This window comes from Galeopterus variegatus, unplaced genomic scaffold (assembly GCF_000696425.1).
Source record: "Galeopterus variegatus unplaced genomic scaffold, G_variegatus-3.0.2 Scaffold3254, whole genome shotgun sequence".
Lineage (NCBI taxonomy): Eukaryota > Metazoa > Chordata > Mammalia > Dermoptera > Cynocephalidae > Galeopterus > Galeopterus variegatus.
The window spans coordinates 32,110-48,473 of NW_007729365.1; the positions used below are offsets into that span (position 1 = coordinate 32,110).

At 51.0% G+C, this 16,364-nt stretch overlaps 1 protein-coding gene and 1 long non-coding RNA gene across 2 annotated transcripts in view; both read left to right on the top strand.

Moving 5' to 3' along the window:
* GAS7 (growth arrest-specific 7) overlaps positions 1 to 8,958 on the top strand; it is a 37,065-nt gene extending 28,107 nt beyond the window's left edge. The window contains exons 5-9 of the mRNA XM_008584394.1: positions 949 to 1,077; positions 2,112 to 2,235; positions 5,715 to 5,794; positions 7,367 to 7,465; positions 8,091 to 8,958. Of these exons, the coding sequence (XP_008582616.1) occupies positions 949 to 1,077; positions 2,112 to 2,235; positions 5,715 to 5,794; positions 7,367 to 7,465; positions 8,091 to 8,204 (546 nt within the window). The 3' untranslated portion in view covers positions 8,205 to 8,958. The remainder of the gene's footprint in view (positions 1 to 948; positions 1,078 to 2,111; positions 2,236 to 5,714; positions 5,795 to 7,366; positions 7,466 to 8,090) is intronic.
* Positions 8,959 to 13,109: 4,151 nt separating this feature from the next.
* Positions 13,110 to 15,142, top strand: LOC103600153. Its single transcript, XR_551370.1, has 2 exons — positions 13,110 to 13,183; positions 13,293 to 15,142. It is a non-coding gene; the product is annotated as an uncharacterized LOC103600153 (long non-coding RNA).
* The last annotated feature ends 1,222 nt before the right edge of the window (positions 15,143 to 16,364 follow it).

Genomic DNA, 16,364 nt, shown 5'->3' on the forward strand with positions numbered 1-16,364 from the left:
AGCCAGTGAGCGGCCGGTCTGTATGTGGGATCCGACCCCTCGGCGGGAGTGCCGCCGCGCTTCCCAAGTGGCGCACTGTAGCAGTGCGCCACCGGGCCGGCCCTTATTTATCTTTTTTAACAAACCAGTTTTGGGTTTCATTGATTTTCTTTATTGTTTGTTTTCTCTTCCATTTATTTACATTCTTTATGTAAAGCACCTGGCCTGTAGTTGATGTGTAATAAATAGAACTGACCTGATTTATCTTTTTTAACAAACCAGTTTTTGGTTTCATTGATTTTCTTTATTGTTTGTTTTCTCTTCCATTTACTTACATTCTTTATGTAAAGCACCTGGCCTGTAGTTGATGTGTAATAAATAGAACTGACCTGAGATCATTTAACTAAATGGCATCCGTTTGGCAGTTACATACCGAGTGCAGGCAGCAGTCACTGTGCTAAGTGCTTAGGGACACAGGTGGGTGACATGGTTTCTGTCTCTAGAAAGCTCCTAGTTTGGAAAGTAAGGGAGTGAAACACCTGAGCAAAGCCGTACAAGAAGCTGTGGAACACAAATAAGTATGTGAGGTAATGCATATGTTAATTAGTTTGACTTAGCCATTGTCCATATATATTTCAGAACATCATGTTGTATACCATAAATATACACGATAAGAAAGTTTTAAGAAAAGAAGCCTCTATGGGCACTTAGAGGAAGAAGTTAGTTGATGGGAGTTGGGGGATGGGAAAGCTCCAGCCTAACCTATTCATCCCATATATAGGAATGCTGGGGCCTCGCGTGCCAAGGTGACTGGTGTAAACTGGAACCTGATAAGCAACAGCTTGTGTCACACCTTCCTGCCAGGCACTGCCCCATCCTCATCTGCCAGGGGGAGTGATTAGTGCCCCTCCCTCCACTTGCTCATGGCTAATGCTCTGGAGCCCTGTGTGTGTCCTGTCTTTTCAACAGCTTCACAGCGAGGTAGAGAAGCCCCTGATGAACTTTAGAGAGAACTTCAAGAAAGACATGAAAAAGTGTGACCACCACATTGCTGACCTGCGCAAGCAGCTCGCCAGCCGCTACGCTGCGGTGGAGAAGGTGAGAGGCCCAGGACACCCGGCCGGGGCCAGCATGTGGGGGCTGCCAGGAGGGGGTGGCCTGGGAAGCCAGCAGGGGCTCGGTGTGCCCAGGCAGAGGCCTTGGTTCCACGTGGTGGGATCGGGGAAAGTCTGAACCTCGTGCACATGCAATAGGAACTGCTGCCCTGTGGCAGTCATGTGGCCACCCAGAGGCCCAGCGAGAGAGCAGGGGAGGCTGCAGGCACGGCCACAGTAGGGGGCATAGCAGGCACGTGAGGTGAGGTAAGCCCGTGTTTTTATGGACACTGAGACTGGATGTGCTGCTAGTCCATATGTGGCCTCTGTGCCTGGGCCTCACCTGGCAGCTTCTCTCCTGATTAAATCGCCCCCCTCCCTGATGCCCAGCAGCTCACCTTTCTGTTCGGAGGCTGGGCAGAGCTGCAGGTGGTGGCACCGTGGAGGTACTGCTGATGGCCAGCCCTGGAGGGAAGAAAGCCTTCCCAGGGGCTGACCCAGTGCCTTTGAGAGGAGAAGGGGCATGTACCACAGCAGGCACCCTAGACCCTGGCTCCACCAGGGGGCTGCGGAGCTATAGATGGTGACCGGCAGAGTGAGCCACCGCAAGGAGCCATGAGGAGCAAGGGGCTTGTGGCTTGTGGCTTGTGGCTTGTGGCTCGTCTAACCTGGAGTGGGGCGGCTGGTGCTTCCAGCCTGTTATGCACCACTGGGAGGAGACACGGTGACTTCTGTGGTCCCTTCCAACCCTGAGAGGTTGTGCTTTTAGGACTGCCTGGGTCCCCTGTCGGTGCACATGCTCCAGCGAACACCTGGTCTGAGAGATTGGGTTAGGCCAGGTCCACATGTCATTGGAAAAGGCAGGGACAAGAAGGCCTCTGCATTGTCACTAACTCACTGGGTGATGCCTCTCTGGCTGCTTGGCCCCCCAGTCCCTGTGGCATCAGCCACACAGAGGAAAAGGACGCTGGCCGTGTGGCCCAGGAGGCCCATGGCTCGGGGCTCTATGAGCAGCTTCTCCCTGTCTTTGGACCCCAGGCCCGGAAGGCACTCACAGAGCGACAGAGAGACCTGGAGATGAAGACCCAGCAGCTGGAGATCAAGCTGAGCAACAAGACGGAGGAGGACATCAAGAAGGCGCGGAGAAAGTCCACACAGGCTGGTGAGCACCCGCCCACCCACAGGGTCCCAGAGCTCAAGGAGAGCGCTGGAGGTGGGGCAGCCAGGGAGGGTGCGTCTGCTGTGCGAATTGCAGAGGGGACGTTTCTTCCCCTCGTCTTCCAGGAAGCGCCCCACCTTCTCTACCTGCTATCCAGGGATCTCAAAGGAAGAGACTGGGGGTTGGGGACTGGGCTCCTCACACTCTCTCCAGTGCTGGCTTCTTCTGGCCCCAGCCTGGGAGCTCTTAACAGGAGGTGGACAAATTCCTGCATGTGCCAGGAGCTCAGGGCCCTGTCCCTGCTGAGAGCCCACAGGAGAAGTGCAAAGCCCACCCAGCCACTCAAGCTGCCCCACCTCCCCAGGGAGGGACTCTCTGGAGTGTCACCTGTGGGGATGGGCTTCTGCTCTGAGAACTGAGGCCCACATTTTATTTAAAGAAATAACCAGATTTCAGATTCTCTGTGAAAGATTCTCCCAGTGAGTTGGTTTCTGCTTCCACCTACTGGAAAAAGATAGTTAATGCACAAGGATGGGGAAGAAAGGCCAGTTAGAACCAATGAAAAACTCGGTAACTATTTCTAAAAGAAGCCAAGTTTTACTACGTGCAAGGACAATGCATATTACCTCTGGAATTAAAATGCGTGCTGTAGGATTAGGGTTTGGATGGTCTCTAGGTCCCTTTCACCTCTGGTGGAACTGCTACAATTGATTTCATTATATAATGAAGCAGCCACCTTGCAGATATTTTGAAATAACACAGGATAGAAATAATTCAATAAAAGATAATGTGATATAAGCATAACATTTAATTTACAGACCTTATAATGCACAATAATAAATTACTGAATCCAGAAGTAGGAGGTCTATTTATTGGGAGAGGGAAGAGGCATATTTAAATTGATTTAATTTATTATTAAAAAATAAATTATGGGGCCGGCCCGGTGGCGCACTGGATAGTGCGCCGCTTGGGAAGCGCGGTGGCGCTCCCGTCCGAGGGTTCGGATCCCTCTTCTTGGAGCACTTAACTGTGTGCCAGCCACGAGGCTGTGTGCCTTAGAGCATCGTCCCTTTTAATCCTGACAGTCCCCCCATCAGGAGGTATTTTTATACCCTTTCACAAGTGAGAAAACCGATGGCAGAGAGGGGAAGAAACTCTCCCCAGGCCCACAGCTGTGGAGTGGCCAAGCCAGGACTCGGTCTTCTCTTATTCCAAAGACTCTGCTGCTATGTCCAGCAAAATGGTCCAGCCGTTCCTTTCCTCCTTCCCCTTCATCTTCTCCAAGGCTACTGGAAGGAAGGGTGTCTGGATCCTCACAGTTTTTGTCATCATCATCATCACCACCTCCATAGCTCATTCTCTTATTTGGCTGTCTGTACCAGTCTCCATTGTAAACACTTTATATATGTCAACGTATTTAATCTTTACACACAACTCTTATGAAAGTACATTATCCCCATTTTACAGATGAAGAATGGCTGTGGAGTGGCCAAGCCAGGACTCAGTCTTCTCTTATTCCAAACACTCTGCTGCTATGTCCAGCAAAATGGTCCAGCCGTTCCTTTCCTCCTTCCCCTTCATCTTCTCCAAGGCTACTGGAAGGAAGGGCGTCTGGATCCTCACAGTTTTTGTCATCATCATCATCACCACCTCCATAGCTTATTCTCTTATTTGGCTGTCTGTACCAGTCTCCATTGTAAACACTTTATATATGTCGATGTATTTAATCTTTACACACAACTCTTATGAAAGTACATTATCCCCATTTTACAGATGAAGAAACTGAGGTACAGTCAGGTTGCCTTGTCCAAAATCACACAGATAACAGAGGAGCCAGGATGACCACCCAGGCATTCTGGTTCCAGAATCCATGTTCTTAGCCAGTACTGGTCAGAAGTGTCCAGTGTCAAGCCCTTGGGCTGCCATAGAGAGAGGACACCTCCTCCTTCACCTGCTCTGTTTCCTGGTACTGTAGAAGTTTCTAACGGCATGTTCTTAAAATCAGAGTCAACAGATACGGCACTGGGAGTTTCATAGGGTTCGTTTGGAGGGCACCATGCTGACATCTTGGGTCAGGCATGAGCTCTTGGTGGAAATGCGTTTGCAGGGCAGGGTCCACTTTCTTCTCTTCAGTTCAGTGCCTCTTGGGATCAAAGGTCCCCTCTCTGGTCTTGGACCAAGAGCAAAATGAGCAAAACCCTCGATTTGGGCTCCGTTACTGAAGGTTCAGCACTCTTGTGTGCAGCCTCCTCTCCCAGCGTGTGGCATGGCCAGTGGTGTGGTTCCCCGGGCAGGGGGAGCAGGGATACTGAGCTAGCTGTGGGTGGCGTGGTCAAGATGCTCCCATCTCTGTTCACTTTCCTATCAGAATGCACGTGCACAAGAGTGTTGCTGTTAGGGGAATAGCTTTGAATCTACTCAAATTACTAGATTCTACTCTAGAATTACTGGTGTAAACCAGTTAGCTTTTGGGTTGGCTCACAAGCTCTTCCGTCTCGCTGGAGCCCTGCATTGCTCAGGAAGCTACATTCAGATGAAGCCATGCACTAGGGCTGTGTTTCTCCCGCCACAACATATGCATGTGCCACGGGAAGATCTTGTGAAATGCAGTTTCTGATTCAGGGGACCTTGAGTACATCTGGGGTTTCTGCATTTCTAGCCAGCTCCCACTGGGTACTGGTGCTGCTAGTCCGCAGACTGTGTTTTATGTAGCAAGGTTCCGGGTTGCTGGTATACTTAATAATGTTGACGATTACTTTGCAGTTTGTTTTCTTTCTGACAAAATGTTTCAAACATACATACAATAACAGAAGATAATGTACTAGCCGTAAAGATTGAATAGTTATGTTTGCTTCGAGCCTTCTCTGATGAAATAAAATGCTATAGAAGGAGCTGATTCCCTCCCACTCACCCTTCCTCTGTTTCCCAAGGTAACCACTCTGCTCATGTCGGTGTGTAGCGCTCCAGTGCATGTTTTTATACTGTGACTGCACAATTAATGAGCCATAAACCATCAGACAGGTTATTTTGTGTTTCAGAATGACATCTGCTGTGTGCACACACGCACGCACATACACACAACTGGCGAATTTTTCTTTCTTAACTAATTAGTACCAAATTGCTTGTGACACGTGTCTTAACCAATCTGGACTCTCTAGTGTAAAATAAAACTGCCATCTTTAAAGAAGGAAGCATTGTTTGGCCTCATAATAGGGTTGGGGGTCCTAGGAATACACATACACACACACACACACAAATGAGAAACCCCCATCTCGAATTCTGGTGACTAGGGTCAAGTTCAGGTGGACACTCTGAAGCTGGTCTCTCGTGGAGCTTGGCTGCCCCCTTCCTTCTTTTGCTCTGCTTTCCCCTCCTCACGACCCCTCCCCAACTTTCCGATGGCCTACATGACCCCAGGGAGAGCAGAGGGCAGCCACGGCAAGGACAGGCTGGAGCTGATGGTGGCTGCTGTTCTTTTCCAGGAGATGACCTCATGCGCTGTGTGGACCTCTACAACCAGGCCCAGTCCAAGTGGTTTGAAGAGATGGTGACCACCACGTTGGTATGTAGGCAGGGATGTGTGGGCACACGGCTCAGGAATGGTGCACAGGAAACCTTGGGTGGATGGTGGTGGGCACGAGGGTGATAGAGTAGAGGTGACCATAGAGATGGCCATTAGATCTACTCCAGTGTTGGGGAGGATTAGGACCTCAATTTGATCCAGCCTATGTGGATCCAAAGCCCTGCTCTAGCTTTTCCTAGTTGTGTGAACTTGGGCAAGGGTTGGGTCTTGCTATGTCTTTCTTGGGCTGTCCCCCTGAGGGGTCAGTGTCCACCGAGAACTCCTCCAACTGAGTGGACAGTGGCTCCTTTAGGACAAACAGCCAAGATATAGGAAGAGTGACTCTCCCCACCCCCCACATACATACGCGCGCACATACACACACACACACACACACACACACATGTGAGTTGCAAGTCCTTGATAGGAAATCCTTGCAAGGCATATCAGTGGGTAGGGTTGGGGAAGCTGTGTAGCGCAGTGGGCAGGGAGGCCTCTGACCAAGGAGTGGGGAACAGGCAGCACAGGTGATGCTGTCCTGAGTATTTCTTGTAAAGGGACAGCAGTTCCCTATCGGTTAGAACCTGTCCAAGTGGGACGGTGAAATATGGCTGGTACTTGGGCCACTGGGCCACTTGGGAAGAGAGACATCATGCCACGTGGTCATCAGCTTGTCCCACTGCCCAAAGCCACCCCCTATCCATCCAGCACAGGACTGACCAGCTGCCGTCCCCAGGTGTCAGCCCACCAGAGCAGATTAGAGGCCTCCACCGAGGACAGTGACCTAGTTTTCCTCCTGGCTAATCTCCTAATTAAGCCCCCTGCTTTACCTCCTGTCCAGTTAATCACCTGGGCAGTGACCTAGTTGTGCACAGAATAACAACCTGATCCCCTAAATTCCAAAGGCGCGCAACCATCTAGAAACCAAAGGACAGACCAAACCCTTTCCCCTCATCTGTTTGACAGTGGCCATTCCACTTGCGGCCCTCTCTCTTCCCCTGGCCTACTGTCTGTGCCGTCACTAGCACTAGGGGTGGGCAGAGGAGGGGAGGCTGCCCAGCAGAGAACCAAGGACAAAGCACCGAGAGCTCGCACACAGGTCCCATTGCTCTACCCCATCCGGTACTGGGGCTGGTGCTGCCCTGGTGCAGAATCACCATTAAGAGCACAGCAGACCCTGGTTTGAATCGCGCTCCTCCCCTAATTCCATGTCGCTTTGGGCAAATGATGTTACCTCTCTAGATGCTAGTTCCCTTGCTTGGCAGATGGGGATAATAACAAAACTTGTCTCTTAAGATTATAATAAGGACCATCGAGTAATGTGCGTAAAGCTCTTTGCACGGTGCCAGAGAGAGCAAGCTTCCAGGAATAAGATAGTAGCTGCCGCTATCATCACCTTCACCCCTAGACACTGGGCAGTCTCTTCTCTGGACCCCAGAGGGTCAGATGGGGTTGTGTCTACACAGCCAGAGACTTGTGTCTTGGGTAAATGGTGATCTGGGGCCACTTGGTGGGAAGGTGCCAGGTTGAGGGGACGTGCTCAGAGATCTCTGGTTTTTTCTTCCTCGGCAGGAGCTGGAGCGGCTGGAGGTGGAGAGGGTGGAGATGATCCGGCAACATCTGTGCCAGTACACACAGCTGCGGCACGAGACGGACATGTTCAACCAAAGCGTGAGTGCCCCACCCAGCAGGGCCCCTGGGAGACACGAGCCCAGGGGAGAGTCACCTGGTACTGTGCCATGGCAGGCAAAGTGGCCGCTACAAATGAATCTGTCCTGAAGGTGGGCAGTGGGCAGGTGCTCCAGACTCATGAATCTCTTGGGATGGACTTGTCAGGATCGCCTGGATGTCCATGTGAGTCTGTCCCCAGCGCATGACGTAGATGCACAGGGGGCTGGTGCTTGAGGTTGCTACTGCCTCCCCTGCTGAATTTCTTAAAGAAAAAAAAAAAAAAACCTTCTAGAAATATTCAGAATACCTGAAGCTAGCATTCCTTTTGTTCTGTCCTCTGGTGGTAAATGTGGGGACACATGGAGGATGAGGTCACAGACTACGAGCCTTGGAAGCCATCCTGCCGTTTCATCCAGCCTGGGGTCTGCAGACTAGTAGCAGGGACAGTACCAGTTCTGGGCTCCCTGCTCTCTCAGCCCTTGGCACATTCTGTCCCTCAAATGGGGCTCCCCTGGGGCACCGAACCCTCCAGAGAGGCGCTGAGGTGAGAGCAGCATGGCACAAAGGAGACATCCCCACTCGCCCGCCACCTCTGACAGTGTCCCCTCTTCTCCATCCCTTGCAGACAGTCGAGCCTGTGGATCAACTGCTTCGAAAAGTGGACCCAGCCAAAGACAGGGAGCTGTGGGTCAGAGAGCACAAAACGGGCAGCATCCGCCCTGTTGACATGGAGATCTAGGCGGGTGTGTGCGGCCCCGGGGAGTCCTGCCCCGGAGAGGGGCTGGGGGTCCCAAGGAGAAGAGGTGGGGCTCCCGCTGTGGGGACAATGCTGAGTGGAGCTGTCCTCTCACCCCCTTTCCTAGTCCACTGAGGAGAGGGAGAGAGCTGGTAACTCCAGAGGGGCAACTCGGATGGCCCAGCTGGGGGCTGCCCAGTATTCCCAGGCCAAGAAGATGGACCCACAGCCCTGCCCTTGTCTCCAAGGCTGAAGCCCCCCAACTCCTGTGCTGTGCTTGCCACTCTGAGAACAAACTGAGGCTGGAACTTCGTGGTCCCTGCTGAGCTCTGTAGGGCTCGCCAAACACGCTGGTGCCCCTGGAAGCCCCAAGGCCCTTTCTCCAGCTGGCCCCTTTGTATCCAGGGCTTTGGAAAGTCAGGGGAGGGAGGTCTCTGTCTGCAGCCGAGTGTCAGGATGAGAATGGTGGACAGAAGGTGCCACTGGGCTCACAGCCACACCCTCAGTCCTCTGCAGCGCCCCCACCTCCTGTTCTTCCTCCTATATTCTGGAGCCCACATTCCCGCTTTTCTCGGCCACTCTGCATCACCAGGGATCTTGGGAGGAGGCCTGACTCCTTTCTTCCCAGACTGCCCTGCCTGGAGAGGTCAGGACGGAACTACCTCATTCGGCAAATTAGCCCCAAGTAGGAGCACTGAATCATGTGTGTTCTCAGATCAGGCATCATCTGCAGTCTCCTCTAGAAATCTCAGTGCACCTGCCCCTCTGGGGCTTCCCGCCCTGCCTGGAGAGGTCAGGACGGAACTACCTCATTCGGCAAATTAGCCCCAAGTAGGAGCGCTGAATCATGTGTGTTCTCGGATCAGGCATCATCTGCAGTCTCCTCTAGAAATCTCAGTGCACCTGCCCCTCTGGGGCTTCCTTGGGGAAGCCCCCGCCCTACCCTGCCACTCCTTCCCAGTCTCATAAGTTAGAAAGTTCCAAAGTTAGCCATCAAGACCTCGTCCAGCTGCACCAGTGTTCAAAGACTTTGGGGATGGAAATGAACCAGCTCACCCTGGAGGCCAGCCAGGCACAAAGGGCCAGCTGGAGTCTGCTGCCATGGTGCCTTCTGCACTGTGGGGCTGCCCTGGCCACCGCCCTCCCAAGTTGCCCACCATGGGCTTTTAATGGGGCTGGGTCAGTCCCAAGTGGGAGACAGGTCAAGGCAAATCTTTGTCATCCCTCAGATGGCTCCTTCTGCTTGTGCACAGTCTGGTTGGGACTGCTGTCCCTCCTACAGCTTTCTCACTGGTGGGCACTGGACAGGCACCACAGACTCCCTGATGGCCACAGTAGGTTGTCACTTTCCAGGCAGTGACCTTGGCCTCCAGCTCCTTCCAGAGCCCTGTGCCCAGGACTCACTTGGTGCCGGCACGTCCTTGCCCTCTCTCCATCTTCCGATTCTTGAAAAGCCTGGTCTGACTGTGACCTGGGAAACTTTCAGTGCTGCCGTTGGCTTCACCTCATCACTTTGTCCCTTTCTCTATCACAGCAAACATGTTCATCACTTTAGAGAATCAGCCTGAGGGGCCAGGAGAAGAGAAGGGACCTAAGGGAAGGCACACAGTGAGCGATGGGCAGATTCTAGCCAGGACCCAGCCCCTGAGAGCACATCTTTCTTCATCTTTCCTGTCCATGGCTTTGTATTCGATCCGTACATCTCCCACAAGGGCAGAATTCTACAAGCACAACTCATTGGTCTTTCTCTCAGTCGTACATGCTGTTAACTGATGACTTACTGATCTTGAGTCTTTGGCACCTCTTTTGTTAAGTGAGAATTGCTCTCTGTTTAGATTAGAAAGATGCCTCATAGACTGAAGCAAACCAAACTGTCACTTTTCTCTTGTTCAGCCATCCCAACCAAAAAAAGGCCAGCGCGAGGGCCTCCAGCAACATGACGGCCACCCGGTGGGATCTGTCCGTGGATGATGAACCACTCCTTCCAAATCTGGTGGGGTTGAGCCATGACACCAGCTACCAATTTTAGGAGATTATTTCTTGGTTTCTTTATTAAAAATGGGTGCTAGTGATAATTGCCTTGTGGCTTAGGAAATTAATTTGTGGGTGACTTTCAAACATTCAGAGCCAGTGGTCTTGCTATGAACACAGATATTTTGAGTGCGGTGTGGCTCGTTGACTTTGTCTCCTCATTCCCATCTGAGGATTCCAGAGTCCTCTGCTCGTCCCTGGGATGGAGTGAGCTCTCCCGCCTCTTCCAGGGAAGCCCAGGTTGGTCCAATCAGTCCATTTTCTAAGTTCGTTCTTCTTCCCTCATCCTCTCACCTCCTCTTTAGACTCTTCATATACTCCTTTTCTTTTTCCTTCCGTCATTCATTCATCAAGCATTTAGTGAAGTCCAAGCAGTGTGCAAAAATCCAATCTGAGAACAAACCGTGGCCCTGTCATCAGGGAAGCCTGTGATCTCGTGTTTCACATAGACTTATCTTTTCCCTAGGGGCCTTGCGGGTCGGTAACCTTGGCATTCACATACAGGTACACTCTTCAGAGCTTAGGTTTTCAGAGGTACTGACGGTTGTGCTGATTAATCTGCGTTCATTCATTCACTCGCTCTTTCGTGCATTTGGCAAATGTCCAGGACAAGCCAGGCACTGTGCTGAGCAGAGGAGCTATAGCTGCATATGAGACAGGCACTCTCCCTCGCCCCCTCTATTCTCCATGTGGACAGGGGGTGTTTAGATCTCTGGAGAGTAAGAACACTGCACCCTTTCCACATTTAACCCACTGGGATTCTTAAATTACAATGTCAACTACCGCCACGAGGCATTCACCTAGTGAGGGGCAGTTTTGTTTGTTTTGTTGTGTGGCGGCTGGCTGGTGGGGGGATCTGAACCCATGACCTTGGTGTTAATAAGGCTGAGCTCTAATGAACTGAGCTAACCAGCCAGCCCAACCTGATTCCCTAGTGGATAGAGGGTAGATAGCAACAAGATTTTAGTCACCTAGTCACCAGGCCCTCATAGCACACAGCCAGCTCCAGTTGCAGACATGACTTTTAAATAATTCTCACTTTACATATAAGAAGAGTGAAGCCCAGGGATAGCCAGAGAGTGCTGTGAATGACACATGAACTAAGAGTGGGGCTGGCATTGAGAGTCCAGGCCCCCCAACCCTATTTAAAGCACCCCACCCACACATACCCCAGGTGAAATCTAGAGTAGGATGAAGTCTAGAAAATCTAAAAGTGCACTTTGCGGTAGCAAACACACTACCCAAGTCGTCGTTTTGTTATTGTTTACGTTTTGGTGCTTAGGTTATGCAAGGATGTGGCGGGGTGTATTCAGAGTGGGTGCATCTGCACTGTTTTTGAGAACATCCAGTGTTCAGTTTCTGAGGACAGATCAGCCCCTCCTACCTGCCCCCACCTGGAAGACACTTATACATGGAAGTTTTGTCTGTGAAAACCTGATTTAAAAAAAAAAATCTCAAAGACAGATGGTGTTCAAAAAGAGTTGGTTGCCATGACAACCCCCAGGACGAGCCACTTGTTACCTTCTGTTTTTTCCAGTGCTTTTAATCAGTCCTGCAATGCACAGGCCAACTGAACCACGTGGACTGTGGCCCTGAGGTTCTGTCGGTGGCAGCACCTTGGGCCTCCTACCTCCGCTCGACACCCGGTTGACTAAGGAGGATTTCTGCTGTAGGAGGCACTTCTCCATTCATTGAGGCTGATTAATAGCCAGAGCACACAGAAACTGTACAAATTCACGAATCAGGAGTTTGTTTCTATTCCCTTTGTGAAAATCAGTTGATTAGTGGATGGGTGCATAAAAATCTTGGCTGAGCCATAATCCCTTCTTGGAAATTCAAGCCATAAAATTCAAAGGACATCAAAGACCTTGGCTTGTTTAGGTGATTTTACTTGCAGCTGCAAGTAGCCTTGACGAGGAGAGTGTCAGCAGGAGTCTAAAGACCTGTTCATTACTGTGTAGGTAGAGAACTCTTTACAACTGCGGAGTGGGCTACGGATCAGCAGCCTCCTTGCTTAGCCTGGACATTGTCCTGTGCCTGTTTTCCTCACCCCTACAAGGCCCTCTGCTGCCGCCTTTTTCCAGGTTTTTTGTGTAGGTAGAGAACTCTTTACAACTGCGGAGTGGGCTACGGATCAGCAGCCTCCTTGCTTAGCCTGGACACTGTCCTGTGCCTGTTTTCCTCACCCCTACAAGGCCCTCTGCTGCCGCCTTTTTCCAGGTTTTTGAGATACAGTAAAATAATTGAAGTAAAATTCATTCCTTTGAAGTATACAGTTCTGTGAATTTTGACATACAGTCTTGTAACCACCACCAAAATCAACATTTCCATCCAAAAAACGTCCCTTTGTCATGTATTCCCACCTCCCACATCCTTCCTCTGGCACCCCCCCTGGCACCCCTGATTGATTTTCTGACCCTACAGTTTTACCTTTTCTAAAATGTCATATAAATGGAGTCACACTGATGTAGTCTTTTGAGTCTGGCTTCTTTCCCCTGGCTTAGTGCTTTTGAGTCACTCCTGATGTTATACGTATCAGCAGTGTGTCCCTTTTCATTGCTGAGTAGTATTCCATTGCATGGGCATACCACACTGCTTCATTATTTTTAAAATGAGTTGTTTGTCCTGGAAGTCCCTGGCCCAGGTCTTCAGCTTATTTGCATGGCCACTTCTAGCCTGCTGCTTCCTACGGCTCCCACATCTACTTTGCCAAATGCCAGCCGTGCCCACAGATAGTCTTGGGGCTCATATTTGCCTTTCTGGTTCGTGTTAGGTTTTTAACAGTGCAGAAAGCAGCCAGGGATTGGAGGGGAAAGAGCAGGCAGGGTCTTAGTGTCCTCCCACTTCTACTGCAGCCTGAGGCTCATAGCCAGCAGATCTGCTCTCTGCTAGGACCCTCACTTCAATTCGCAGGGTCCTTGGCATGTACTGAGCATTGGGGGCTGTGAAAGGCAAATGGAAATAGCACGGACTCATAGCCAGCAGATCTGCTCTCTGCTAGGACCCTCACTTCAATTTGCAGGGTCCTTGGCATGTACTGAGCATTGGGGGCTGTGAAAGGCAAATGGAAATAGCACGGATGAGGAGGCTGGGGCTGACCCTTGGGCTCATCCTGACCCTTTCCTGGAGCTGTTATTTCATCTGCAAACTGAGGGTATTTGTTCTAGTTGGTATCTCAGGCCTCCAGCTACTGCATTTATCTTTTCTGCTTCTCGTTTCCAATTTTGCACCCTCTGCGCATGGCCGTGCCTCATCTTGGTCTCATCTGCACAGTTGTTTATAGAGTTGCCTAAAATCCTGAGAGAGAGGTCCCCTGGTACTTCTTCCTTTAGACTCAAATGGAGCTAAAATTAAGAGTTTTATGAACTATTGAGAATGAGGTAGTTCCTCCTAGGACCCCCCAGAGAAAGCCTAAGTCATTACCTTTTGGGTCTCATCCACAGATCTTTGATAGTGTGTCTTGGAGTCCACTCCCAAGGAGCTAAGACAGGTGTGAGGATGGAGCCACCCCCCATTGGGTCCTTGTCATTGCTGGAGCCTTGCTGAGCTAGTGGTCACATTGAGCCTGGCATGTGCCTTCACCCCACTGGGTGGTGGCACATGGTGGAAGAGATAGAACCAAACCCAGCCCAGGCAAGGCCATGGGTGTGAACCCCCCAAGGTAACCCTCCTCCAAGCTCTGTCTTGTTTATGCCCTGCCTGGTGAGAGATGAACCCAGAAAGTAACCAGGGCCCCTCTGCAAGCGAACCGGACACATCCCTGGATCCAGGCCAGATGAAGATCAGGGCCAGGAAGCCCAAACCCACAGGGTCCCAAGGTGGGGAGCTGAGGATATCTGCTGCTGGGACTCTTCTGGGTTGGATTTTGCATGGGAGGACTCTCCCTATCTCCCCTGCAAGAGAATTTTTTTCTGTTGGGGCTTTCCTGAAGGCGAGGACTCTTGTTGCAGTGAGATAAGGTGAGAATTACAGGACAAAAACCAACGGTCCATTTCCCCTCACTTTCTAGATGCTAGGGTGTAGCTCTGTCAGGAGCCTTTGTTGGGAGGTGTCTCTGGCGGGGGTGGTGGGGTTATGATGATGATTTTTGGTGTGCGGTGTTTGGGGACATGGATCCTTTGTGTTTGAGGAAAATTCCTAATGGGATTGCAGTGTTGGTATGTGAAGGGTCAAGGCCCAGGGGCACTCTCGTGGGGACCATATGACATGGAGACCAAGGGGGAAGCACGCAGGACTGGCCCTGCTCTGCTGCCTCATTGGTCCCCACCCTGAAGTTAAGTCACATCCCATGCTGGGACCTCTGTGTGCTCTCTGTCAGGTAGGGCACTTCTTTTCCAGCACCATCTGCGGCAGACTGGCTTCCTGGCAGCTACATGCACCCAGGAACAGACGTTCAAAGGGACACCTGCCATCCTTGGTGACAGGGGCCCCAAATTTGCATCTCTTCCCTTCCCTTAGGAAGGAGATGACCAGAGGCATCCCCTTCTCAGACACAAGCACATCAGCAAACCTTATGAAAGTGGGATTCTCTAACAAAATAAACTTGCTTGTTTGGTCTGTTTTCTGTAACTTTTGCTAAATACTTTATACATTTTTAATGTTAAAAAGCCGTGTCTCCTGCCAGCATCCCTCACCCCGGTATGAATGTGTTTACTCCACATTGTATATCCTTCCATCCTCTGGCTGCCTAGATCAGTAAATAAAATTGATGTAATATAATTTATAAGTAACACTGTTGAAACTCTGATCCTAATGGAGGCTGTAACCCACCCCTCCCCACCCCCTCCCACACCCCCGTAATAGCATTTGTGTGTATTAATACTGAAAAATGTTTAAAGAGTTTAAATTTTGAAGGCGTTTGCTATGTATAATTGTCCTGCATTATTATAAAGAGTTTTCAGGAAGACAAATGCTATCTTGTTTTCTTCTTCGCCTTGGTGTGTACACTTGAGATGCTTAGATTCATCCCGTGTGAAATAAACTGTCCAGAGACACTAGGTCCCGCTGGGCAAGCCTCCGTCCTGGAGGGCTGCCTCGCTCTCCTTTGTATGAAGGGTCTCAGCATTCCTCCCAGGCTACTTTACTCCTGATGACTTACCAGAGGGACAAAGGGCACCCGGCCCCAACCCCTGGTGATGTCCTGTCTCTGTGGTTTTTACCCTCTGTCTTTTCCTCCCACCTCCAGGGCTGCAGGCTATTGTTTCTTTTCTCATTTATCCATTTATTCATTCAGCAGTCGGGCGCATCTGTTATATGACAGACACTGCTCTAGGTGCAGATAAGGAGCTCAGCTCTCTGGAGCTTACATTCTAGCAAAACAAGAGACCTAGTAACTATATTGTGTGGATGTGGAAGGTGTTAAGTGCTATGGAAAATGAAAAGCGGGCCAGGGTGAGGGTGGGTAAGTTGCAGTATTAAAATAGAGTGGTTGGAGTGGCCGTGTTGAGGAGGTGGCATGTGATCAAAGACCTGGGAGGGAGCCCAGCACTCACTGGGAGAAGAATGTTCCAGGCAGAAGGGACAGCCAGAGTAACAGGCCGGAGAGCAGGTGAGCTCAGAAATGGTTGACAAGGGCTGGTGATGCAGGGCTTTGCTGGTCATCTCAAGCCTTTGACTCTGGGGACAATGGGGGCAACCACGTAGGTGCCTGAGTTGGTCATCTTGTGCCTCGGCTCATAGGGGAGGTAGAGAGGTGGGGCTGGGGTCTGGACCCCAGTGACAGCCACCGCTGAGCTCCTGCTTGTGGGCAGCAGGTCCAGCCTCTGGGAAGCTTCTGCCTCTTTAAGGCAAGGGGGACACACGGACTGAGCGTCTCTGCGCCGAGACCAGGCCTTCTCCCCAGCAGCAGTGGCCAGAGGTCTTCGGGGTTCCGGGAGAGTCAATGGCCCCAGCTCAGACTTAACAAATCTACTCACAATACATCATGTCTCTGCGCCGAGACCAGGCCTTCTCCCCAGCAGCAGTGGCCAGAGGTCTTGGGGTTCCGGGAGAGTCAATGGCCCCAGCTCAGACTTAACAAATCTACTCACAATACATCATCTCCAACAACTTGTTTGGCTAAGGAGCATGAGCTCTCCCCCTGATAGGAGATGTTTATGCAGGTTTTCAAACAAGCCTCCAGGCCGTGACCCC